Here is a 12,235-nt window from a genome sequence, read left to right as displayed (position 1 = left end):
CTTCCTCCTCTCTCTCTCTCTCTCTGCCTGCCTCTCTGCCTACTTGTGATCTCTCTCTGTCAAATGAATAAATAAATTCTTTAAAAAAAAAAATGAAAAATCATCTGTTCCCCAGAAAGTGGATGAAATGTGGTAGCAGCCTCCTCATACTCCAGCTCTTGTACAGCTGCCTATCACACTGAACAGGGCTGAGCTGCAAAAATATATTGTGGAAGTGACATTGTGTGACTTCCAAGGGCAGGTGATGAAAGACACTGGGGCTTGTACCTTGCTCGCTCTTAGATCACTTGTTCTGGGGCCAAGCCAGCCACCATGTCACAAGGACACTCAAGCAGCTCCCTGAAGACGTCCATTGAGCAAGGGGCTGAGGTCTCCCGACGTTGGCTTGCCTAGGATCTGAGTGAGCCCTCTTGGGAGGAGGCCCTCCAGGCCAAGTCAAGCATCTTTAATGCTGCTCTCCAGGCAGAACCACCCTGTCAATTTCTGGCCTACAAAAACTAAGATGACAAATGTTATTACAGTTTTTTTTTTTTTTAAGATTTTATTTATTTGAGAGAGAGGCAGTGAGAGAGAGCATGAGCGAGGAGAAGGTAAGAGGGAGAAGCAGACTCCCCGTGGAGCTGGGAGCCCGATGCAGGACTCGATCCCGGGACTCTGGGATCATGACCTGAGCCGAAAGCAGTCGTCCAACCAACTGAGCCACCCAGGCGTCCCAACAAATGTTATTACAGTTTAACAATAGTTGTTACTAAGGCATTTGTTGCTTCGCATGTAGCAATACCTAATACAAATGTTACATAACCATATAGTGAAATTTTAATCTGCTTTTTAAAATTTTTTATTTATTAAATATTTGAGAGACTGAGAGCAGGTGGGGCAGGGAAGGGCAGAGGGAGAGAATCTCAAGCAGACTCCCTGCTGAGTGCAGAGCTTGATGCCACTACCCTGAGGTCATGACCTGAGCTGAAACCAAGAATCGCTCAACCAACTGTGCCACTCAGGAGCCCCATATTTTTTTAAACATTTTTTTCTAAGTAATCTCTACACCCAACATGGAGCTCAAACTCACAACACTGAGATCCAGAGTTACATGCTTTACCGACTAATCCAGCCAGGCACCCCTAGTCTGCTTGTTTTTTAAAAGGGTTTAAATAGGCAAATCATAGACTTCTACCGAGCTTTAAGTGAGAATCTGTGTGAACTTTATGTGTCTGGCACATAGAAGGCACTCAATAGGCTTGTCGCCGCAATCTTCTCTGGTTTCCTTTCCTTCCCTCAGATTCTCAGCTGAATTTCCCATTTGATAAACAGGTATTCTTCCTAGTTTGAATATTATCACAATATTCTCATTTGGTACGATGAGTCCATCTGTTCTCACAGTACAGGTTGGAGAAAAAGCCCATCTCCTCTTCAAGGCATTAGGTAAATATATATATATATATAAAGGGGTCAACCCCATCTCAGTGCAGAGATCACAGGAGGAGAGCTTGCCTCAGTAACCTTTACTCCATCTTCTATTCCAAGCACTAACTCTGAGTGATGGGGTCTAATTAGGCACTAATGAAGTGGAACTTAGGGAAAGAAAATGCCAACCTGAGTTCCTGGCACCTCTACCCAGCAACACTAAGGTCTCAGGGAGATCTTATTTTGGTGTCTAGGTGAAAGACCTTTTTTTTTTTTTTTAAGAAACCATGCTAAGCCATAGATTTATATAATCACATGAGAGACAAAATTGAGAGTTCTCTCTACTACTACTGGACAAAATACAGATTCCTTGACTTATGAGCAGGGGGGAAAAGTTCACATTAACACCAAGGACTGTGTGCCAGGGCACTCATCATTTCACCACCAGTTGCCAAGCTGCTTAAATCACTGGCTTATCCAAAATACAGGGAACTTTTCTGTGCCTGCAAGTCTAGCAGAGCATGTATTTAAATATGAAAGAGACCAGTGAAATTCAAAGACACTGTAATTAAATGAGGAAAAGAAAAGTTGTAAGCCCTTGCTAGACCAAGTCAGTTCAGTACTCCACACTTTGGTGAGTACCAGCCCCTCACCCCTACCCCCATCCCAGGGGGACTCTGGAGTCCATTTCCTTGTTAATATCCAGCATGAAATATTGTGCCTCGCAACACACCTGAAAGCTAGGAAGCTAAGCAGGCCCACTTTTAAGAGAGCGAGAACAGACATTTGTTGGCAGTGTCTAACTATCCCCACATTAATTCCCACCTATTCTTAAGTGTCAACTACTGCCATCCCAAATCCTTTGGGATTTCAGAAAGCCTGAATGGCTTTAGATTTCAGCAGGTCCAAATACCGCACCTTAAACAGTGGTTCTGTGTGGCCAAGGGTGTTTCAGCCTACCCTTTGAGAGCCTGGCACAGAACAAACTCCCCTTTTACTTGACCCTTCTTTGCTAATACAAGGCTGTTTGGCTGGGCCCAGCACTCCATGGGGCAAATGTTCAAGCCAAGAATAGTCTTCATTCTTCCTGTGAAGCTTTGAAAGACTTCTAAAGAACACAGGAAATTGTCAACCCTTATTTTCTATTGAAAATGGCTGACACTAAACTTTGAACATTCTATGGATTAATCCCAAATCATGGGACCCAGTTTGCTTGAAAAGAACCAATTTTTTTTCAGCCATGTCAGAGATGAGATAGTCTGATAAACCATCTCAGCATTACTTGCAAAGAATGACATATTTTATAACTCCCATTACTGGCACTGTAGAAAACCCACTTTTACCAAAATTGCCTTAGTTCACAGTGTACTCTACTGTCAAAACATACTTCACTTAGTAACTCCAAAAGCTTTCTGTGTCTACAAAGAAGCAGGTCTAGAGACTTATCAAAGCACCATGCAAACTTACTAAAAATGCACCATCATTTAAACTTGGGGAGAAACAATACTCTTTGTCATGGGCCCAACATCACTGCTTCTATCAACATCCAAGGATAATCTCTCAAGGTCCAGATACCTTCACATGACCAGTCTTCACTCTGAACCAGCAAGGGAGATATGGGCCCTAATTTATACCTGAAGAAACAACTGTTCAGAAGGGAAAGTAATATGCCCAGTTCACAGAGATTGGATTTGAACAGATTAGTGTGTTCAGGGTTTTCTAGCACACTCCAGGTGGTCGTACGGCACAAGACTGAGCACATAGGCCCTGATGTCATCACCATGACTGGTTCAAACCCAGCTCTGCCAGTTACCACTTTTCTCCTAGGTAAGTCACTAAATATCTCCAAGCCTGTTTCCAGTCTGTAAAAGGATGATACTGGGGATGCCTGGGTGGCTCAGTTGGTTAAGCAGCTGCCTTCGGCTCAGGTCATGATCCCGGCATCCTGGGATCGAGTCCCACATCGGGCTCCTTGCTTGGCAGGGAGCCTGCTTCTCCCTCTGCCTCTGCCTGCCACTCTGTCTGCCTGTGCTCACTCTCGCTTCTCTCTCTATGACAAATAAATAAATAAAATCTTTAAAAAAAAAAAAAGGATGATACTGGTATCTATTAAGGGTTAAATGAAGATAATGCACAAAAACCAGTTAACTCACCATCTGGAACATAGTAAGTGTTCAATACATGAATAATTGTTACTATTACAAAGGGCAGGGAAAATATCCTGAATGAAACACAGGGACTTTTGTTTACATTTGCAAGGTTTTTATTAGAAAAGACTTTAATTTACTGGAGTGGCAGACAATTTTTCCTTTCACATCAAATAGGATACCACAGCAGTCTTCATTAGGACATCCTTGGGGAGTCAACAAAATTATTAATGATCTACACACTACCTAAATCAATGGCTTCCAAAGTGGAATGAGCTAGATAATTCACTGGGGCTTAAGAGTGCTAAACTTCCCCCCCCCACACTTTAAAAGTCTGTTTCATAATGTTCACAGTAACATAGTAGTACATGCATACAATTTATTATACAATTGCAATTATGGATACATGCTGAAAAATATTTAATAAGGAAACAGGATAAAGTTTGGAAATAGTGATCTAGATTGACTTGCTATGTCAACATTCTGCTCTTGCTGCATTATCAGGCCATCTTATACACTTTCCTCTTGCTTTTCCCTCACCTACTATATACCTACCTCCACATTACTAGGTCAGTTTCTCCAAGAGGATAAAAGGCACAAAAGGTGGGGCGGGGAGGAGGGGAGGTTCTCAGAATATGCAGGTAGTAGAGTGACACCAAATTAATGAGTCTAAGAGGCAGGAGCCTGTATGTATCTCTTCAGCTCTTAAGAATATGACCTAAGCTACATAGAAATAAGCCGTACATCCAATCAATTCATTTTATCAACTTCCCTGGTTACTTGTGAACTTGAGAACAAGACAAGTAGATCTCATCCCACTAGGTGGCAGTAAAGCTCTATCATTGTGGTGCCCAAACCAGTCAGTGGACTGACTTGGTCAATCCTGCATACTTAAAGACAGTGGTTACCAAACTGCTTCAGTCACGTAATGCCTCTAGACAATGGAGAGTAGGCATTGCTTTTCTGTTTACAAGCTGGCCTTTCCTTATGCCTTCCTGAACGTTATATGTATTATGAGTAATCATAAAGCAGTTCTCAGAAATTCATAAGCCATACAGCAAAAACAGCCCTCAATATGCTTGAGAAGCCTGGAGTCAACAATCAGAAGACCCATATCAAATTCAGGTAAAACCTTAGGTATGACACAGATAAGGATTTGTGCAATTTTTTACTAGCATAGTAGAATAAAAATGACTTACAAACTTATCACAATATACAGAATTTTTAAATGGTAACTATGAGGACCTGTTTCTAGGAGTAATACTTCACTAGTTAGGCAGGTGGTCTATACAAAGTTTTTCATTTTGCATTCTCCAAATTCAATAGGTTGTCAACTCCCTAAACCAAATCCTTCTGGTACAGGTGTTAACCCATCTTTCTTAACACAGGAACCAAAACAATGGGGTGGGGGAACCCTACATATTTTACCTATAGTTATTCTGGAACACCTGTCTTGGATGAACCAGCAATTTATTTTTAAAAATACCATGTTAACGTTCTCCGATAGCAGAAGGCATTTTAGGATTAACAAAACTTTTCCAAGACAATTTTTAACTAGTGATGGCCATCAAATAAGAATAAATGTTTACTGTGGTATTCCTAAATTGTGCTTTTAATGCCTCATGAGATCTACTTTAAATATAGCAACCCTGGGGTGAACTTATACATAAAGTCAAGATTATGTAATATGAATAATCTATATTTACATTTGGATCTATGTATCTTTGAAAAGCATTAAGGATCTTTCAAGCATACTGACTTGCTTAAATCCTTCAGCGTATCAAGCCAACAAAAATAAGAATTAGCACTTACTTCCTTCTGCTTACATCATTAATTTTAAAATGTAACAAACATAGTGAAACTTTTTATGGTAATGAACTTGGTTGTATTAATTGTGCTTAAAATGCCATAAAGCATTATGTTAAAATCTGTATCATATGACCTAGTGAAATTATACCACTTTCTTTCCAGTTAAAAGTTTCAGTTTCCAGGGACATGAGAGTTTACCTAAGGTGAATGAATTGGGATTTTTCTCAGAGGAATAACATATTAATGAGATAGTAATGAGTAGAGATACTATATATCTCATAAATTAGAAAACCAATACATAATCATTGCAAATGAAATAAACATGCAAGAGAAAAGATGAATTACAATTGTGAAGGAGGCAAATTCAAGTTGAAAAGTTTCTACCCAAATATATTCTAGTTTTGCGTATCAGCTGTAAAATATTTAAGAGCCCACACTCTATTACATCACAACATTGTTTATTATGTGAATTTTTTACAATACAAACAAAAAAAAATACAGAAATGCAATATATGAATACAGCTAAATGCAGAATGGTGACTTTTTTTCTTTTCAAGAGGCCATGATTCTCATTTCTAGTAAAATAAAGAGACGGCACATAGGTAGAAATAGGTTGGTCGTTAGCTTCACAATTTTGCCTAGAAATGATCTATAAATGCATTTTCCCCCCTGCTACTTACCATAAAGTGTAAAAAGGGAATTAAAGGAAAGTTTCCTTGTTGGTTTCTACCATATGAAAGATGCTATATTCTATTTTTAGCAGGACCAATATATGGAAAATACCTAAATAAAATGTTATTAAAAAATGAAGCAGTAATGAGATTCTGGCTAAAGAGGGCACTAAATGAGAATAACATATATTTAAAGAATCCAAAACAAACAAATAAACAAAAAAAGGTTGTTATAAAAAAGCTCTAGGTGCATTGTAAGCATATAGGATTTTTTTTTTTCCATGTGTATTTTTAAACAATGGAAGTGTCAAAAAATAGGGTCAACTGTGTTAGACTAAATTACATTATTGTATACGCTGTACTGAATGGAACCTTTGTATTATAATTATCATAGAGAAGCATAGTTTGCATCATATTATGGCAATTTATCCTCAATGAATACCTTCCAGAGTCCTTTTATTTTGGAATATCCTGTAAACAATCAAACCACCAGAACATGATTGTACAACAGTAAAATGTTTTCTTGCATTAAATTGAAAACATCTGTTTAATAAAAAAACAAAAAACCAAAAACCAAAACAAAACAAAAAACAAAAAACAAAAAGAAAATGTAGGAAAGGTACTTAGAGCTGTTAGTTTCTAAGTACACAACACCCTAGACAATTCAAGGCATCTTAATCTCCATCAAGAACAAAAAAATAATAATTTTTGTCATGCTGTTAAATCCATCATTAAGGATAAAACTGGTGCAAATTGGTCAAACGGATCCAACAAACACTGATGTCCAAGCTGGCATATTGGCAACTAATACGTAACTGGTGGTCAATAGAGGGTTTAAAAGATCTTCCCTTTCTTCTTGTTCTTTTCCAAGGTTCTAAATGGTTAAAGGAAAATAATCAAAATGAGTAGCCATGTTATAAACATTATAGACAATACATGATAGTATCAATGGCTAATCCAGCTACAATTGTGTTAGATTTTTCCAACACTACTTTTTTTTAAGATTTTATTTATTTATTTGACAGACAGAGATCACAAGTAGGCAGAGAGAGAGGAGGGAAGCAGGTTCCCTGCTGAGCAGGGAGCCCTATGCGGGGCTGGATCCCAGAATCCTGAGATCATGACCTGAGCCAAAGGCAGAGGCTTTAACCCACTGAGCCACACCCAGGTGCCCCGCAACACTACTTTTTTATTTAAAAAATTAAAAGGGGTGGCTGGGTGGCTCAGTCAGTTAAGCGTCATTGGATTCTTGATTTCGGCTCAGGTCATAATCTCAGGGTTGCGAGACTGAGCTCCACGTCAGGCTCTGCACTGGCCTTGGAGCCTGCTTAAGATTCTCTCTCTCCCTCTGCCCTCCCCTCCCCCTGCTCTCTTTCTCAAAAGTAAATAAAGAAATAAAACTTAAAAAAATAAAAAAAATATAAGGTTTAGAAGTGAATAATGAGGACAATGCATATCTGTAACAGACAATCGGATATTTGACCAAATTTCAGGATAAACAGTAAAAACAGGACAAAAACCCATTTTTAATGCATGAGAACAATTCTTTCCAAATGAAATAGTGCAAATTGAAAAATATCAACTAACATCAAATACAGTATCCTTTTCCTTTAATGCCATTTGAATTCTGCATTATGTTTGCTTTTACCGATAGATTTTCCTCTTTGCAGGGGAAAAGTTAATAGAAGGACAATGTTACAGAACAAGTATCTAACCCTGAAAATATTTAACAGTGAGGGTAAACTGTAGAATTCTTATAGGGATACAACTTTTCAGTTTTTAATGGGACTAACAAGAAAAAGAACAAGTCAAGGTACAAATATTACTGAGTTTTGTGTAAACTAAGAACAAGTAACTGATTAGCTGTATTTGGAATTAGATATCCCAAATTTTATCTTAAGAAATAACTTTTATCCTAAAGAAATAATTCAGTACAACTAGGGGTAAAACATACCCCTAAATGTATAAAAGATCTTTGTAGCAGTGTTTTCTATGCTTGCCAATGATTGAACACAACTATTTTGTCCAATACTTGAAGGGAGGAGATAAGAAATTGATTATGGTAAGTCACTTAGGGAGAATGCTATGAAGCTATGAAATCATAATTATGAAGCCTGTTATGTCATGGAAAATATTTGTAATGAAAAGAAATACTGTTAGAGTTGACAGATTGCATCCATCTATTAAAAATATTCATCCATGAAATTAACTGTGCTTGGGTGATGGGTGAGGTCTTTATTTATTTATTTAGTATTTATTTATTTGAGAGAGCTCAGGAGCCAAGGGAGTCTAAAGTGGGACTCCATCCAGGATCATGACCTGAGCAGAAGGCAGGCATTTAACTGACTGAGCCCCCCAGGGACCCTGAGTAAGGTCTTTATTTAAAATAAACAAGATAGGGCGCCTGGGTGGCTCAGTGGGTTAAGCCTCTGCCTTCGGCTCAGATCATGATCTCAGGGTCCTGGGATCGAGCCCCGCATCGGGCTCTCTGCTCAGCAGGAAGCCTGCTTCCCCCTCTCTCTGCCTGCCTCTCTGCCTACTTGTGATCTCTCTAATAAATAAATAAAATCTTTAAAAATAAATAAATAAACAAGATAATAATTCCTTAAAACATAATATACATATTTCTTAGGAATCTGAAATTAATTACCTGGAAGAGTTCTGTTGTTCTAAAATACGTTGTTGGGCTTCCCAGTTTGCTTTCTCGTCTTCAAACTGACGACGTTTTTCCTCTAATTCTTTGTGCTGTGCTTCCAAATTCTTTTTCATTTGCTCATGGCGCCTTTGGAGCTAAATCATAGCACAATATGTAAAATGAAGCTGTTTAAGATATCAGAAGCAGAAGGATGTTTCACCCAGGCCTTCTAATGTTAACAAGCACTGAGTTCTTATGCTATAAATTCAGAATACCACCTGAAAAGTGTTGTCTAGGATTTCTCCTTCTGTAGGACTTGCCACCCTAAAGGCCAGTGACCCAAGAGAATAATTATGGGAAATGGGGGAAAAAAAGTGCTACAAGTTATAGCTGTGTTGAGCTTTACATGGACATATTCTATCTTATTTATCATCTCATCTTTCACCACCCATAAGCATGAAGAAACAAGGCAAGGAAAACATCACTGTCCTCACTGCACAGGTGAACAAAGAGTCGCAGAATGTTAAGTCACTTGCCCAAGATCATTAGCCAGAATATTTAAAGAACCAGGATTGAACCGGTCTCCTCATTCCAAGTTCAGAAAGCTGAGACAAGTGGAAAGAAAGCAGGTAGATAAGGACTTAAAGGGCTTCAAGAGCACAGTAAGCCTCCCCAATTCCTATAAAGCAGTGGTTTCTCAAATGTTAGTTTTCATACAAATCACCAAAAGTGCTTGCTCAAAATACAGAATACTGGACCTCACCCAGACATACTGAATTAGAATCTTCGAGTGTTAAGACTAGAAATCTGCATTTTCAACACACCCCAGTGATTCCAGTGCAGGTATTTTTCCTACATTGAGAATTAATGCTGTAAAGAATGCCGGCTTAGAAGTAGAAAACACATCATGCAAAGTACCACAGAAAGAAAGAGCTTATCTAATGGTTCCTTAAATAATTTCATTAGGGCACTAGTCAACCTGTTCTGAAGAAAATAGTTACACCAATTAAAAAAAAAAATCAGATTGTATCTAATACACTTATACCTGAAAACTATTCAACCTTCAGATGTCCAGGAATCATATTCTATTACTGATCATATTACATCAGTGAGTTAACATCCTAAATTTGGATAGTAAAATTCTGCATATGTATTTGTTTTGCTCAATTATTTCTCAAATTTCTCAATTATTTTGTAAACTACAAATTTTGTAAACTTCATAATTATTCTTACTGCAAAAATTTCATCCAATTCCTACAAAACCATCTAAGATAAATGCAAACAAACATGAGTCAAATTTGAGATACTATCTTCCTGATTATAGCAAACAAGTTACTAAGAAAATATCAAAAATAGGAACACAGGAAAATGCCTCTAGTTATCAAAAAAAAATGCAAGGGAAACATAAACACATGATTCACAACAGTTACTTCAGAGAAGGAGGGAGAGAACTACTATAGGGGAGAGTTACAAAGGTTAGAATGTTAAAATGAACTAACGAGGTTTTATTTTTTAAGCTGGGTAGTTAAGTTCACAGGTATTCATCATTCCTTACCTGTGTATTTATTTCTGTTACATATAAGTATCTTTTGTGTTAACTGCATGTAGGTAAAAAGTATAGGTTACAAGCCTTCTCAAAGGACTATCAGGGATTAGAAGTCTTAACAAAATTCTGACTTTTTCAGATTTTAGAAAGGCATTATTACTTAGAAAAGTATATAAACTACATTTATAAAATACCTCCTGGGCTATCTAGGATAGCACTTATCTTAGCATCAAACACATTATTATTTTTTGCAGTAAATTTTATAATATTCACATCAAGTGGAATAAAACAATTAGTTCTATGTCTGGTTTTACAGTTTTCAGAGCTTATTAAGATTTAGGATTTGAAACTGTGGATACATGATTGTGGACTTATCTAGTGATTAAGAGCAAACTTAAAGAATTAATGGGTTCAACTTACAACAATATGCACCACTTGACATAGTTTATTTTATCCTTCCTCTATGTATAAAAAGGGAGATGGACAATAGTATCTACCTCATAGGGTTATGGTGTGGATCTAATGACACAGTACATTAAGAATGCTTACTACTGTGCCTGATGCACTGTGCTACTGGATATTAACAGCTGTGCCCTAAAGAAACATTTCTAACACTAATGAACTTGAGAAAAAACTGTATTACACAAGGTTAAATAGGTCTCTTCACCTATATATTTATATACTTATATGGCTAACAGTATTAGGGGAAACTTGGCAGATCTCTTTACAGGTTCTTCGAATGCTAAGAAAGATTTCATCCTTCAAAGAGTAAAGTTTCTCAAAACTGTTATCACCACTCACAAAAATCATAAAATTCTTGAAGGGTTTTTCAGCTAGTTTCATAATTATTTGTTTATAACATTTACTCTTGGGAGCAGTTTCTAAAATATGTCTATAGCAAATTTAAATTCAACTACTTTTAGATTTTCAACGAAATCTAAGTGTAGAGGTAATACAGACTCTCGATTATTCCTGTTTTTATTCCCCTCTGTTATAGATTTTCCAGATTATTCACTAGTTAGTAAAAGGGCAAAAACTCAAACGGACAGAATCAATAAAAGGCTGATAAGTAAAAAGACTAAACTTAATCCCTAAAATGTCATCTTATTAATAACAGATGCTAGGGATCCTATTCCTGCAATGCTTTGCAGTCTCAAACCAGAAGGAAGTATTCCATATCTTTGCTGCATTAAGTTTATGACAAATTTAACAACAGTCAAAGTGGCTATTTTTTTTTTTCAAAGTAAGAGATCACAGGTAAAGCCTAGTAATTTGAGAGTAATCTAATGTGGAATATAAACATTTCCTCCAAATTACTCAATATTTTACTCACTCCATGCATTTTCTTTAGTGGATTAAAATACTTCTGGTTATTTAGTCAAAGAGGGTTTCAGTATTTTTGCAATAATTACAAAAGCAATGAGATCAACCATAAGAACATAAACAAAACAGATCTAAATCCCCTTTTAATATACTTAGATACAAATAATATTAATGGAGCCACATATGAACACAAGGATCTCACTGAATTTTAACATTAAAGGTCATTTTAAAAATATTTCATATTAATATCTATCAAACCAACTATTACTCGATTCTCATGTTATTGTTTTTTTCCTCCATCTTTCACTTCTTGAAGGAAGCGTGAGGAAATGTCTTCCAGGTCTTTCTGATTTATAGAAACTAAATGTATGAATCAACATCCAAGGTAGTAGATAAGCTTGCTGGGATGCTTTGTCACTACTCTACCAATGTGCTAACAATGGCAATTACTCTGACACTCTATTACAAATATGCCCAACTCATTTACAACAATATCACCTTCCTTCTATTTTCTCCCCTTTGGTGGTCTATAATTTATCCTGGCAAGCGCTTAGTTCAGTTAAAGTTCTTTCTTTCATTTTCTCATTCATATGCAAATAACTCTGATTTATTATTATAATTCTCATACAAGCTTTTATTCTTACAACCACCCAAAACCCTTGATCTTTACTCTTTTTACCTTGAATACAGGAAATAGTTT

At 36.9% G+C, this 12,235-nt stretch overlaps 1 protein-coding gene across 5 annotated transcripts in view; it reads right to left on the bottom strand.

Moving 5' to 3' along the window:
• Nucleotides 1-3,869: 3,869 nt before the first annotated feature.
• SEPTIN7 (septin 7) overlaps nucleotides 3,870-12,235 on the bottom strand; it is a 111,306-nt gene continuing 102,940 nt past the window's right edge. For all 5 annotated transcript variants that reach the window (XM_047695240.1, XM_047695238.1, XM_047695237.1 and 2 more), the window contains exons 13-14: nucleotides 8,682-8,821; nucleotides 3,870-6,905 (exon numbers count right to left, since the gene is read on the bottom strand). In XM_047695240.1, the coding sequence (XP_047551196.1) occupies nucleotides 6,866-6,905; nucleotides 8,682-8,821 (180 nt within the window). In that variant the 3' untranslated portion in view covers nucleotides 3,870-6,865. The remainder of the gene's footprint in view (nucleotides 6,906-8,681; nucleotides 8,822-12,235) is intronic.

Source organism: Lutra lutra, chromosome 11 (genome assembly GCF_902655055.1).
Source record: "Lutra lutra chromosome 11, mLutLut1.2, whole genome shotgun sequence".
Taxonomy (NCBI): domain Eukaryota; kingdom Metazoa; phylum Chordata; class Mammalia; order Carnivora; family Mustelidae; genus Lutra; species Lutra lutra.
This window is presented reverse-complemented; position numbering and strand designations above follow the sequence as displayed.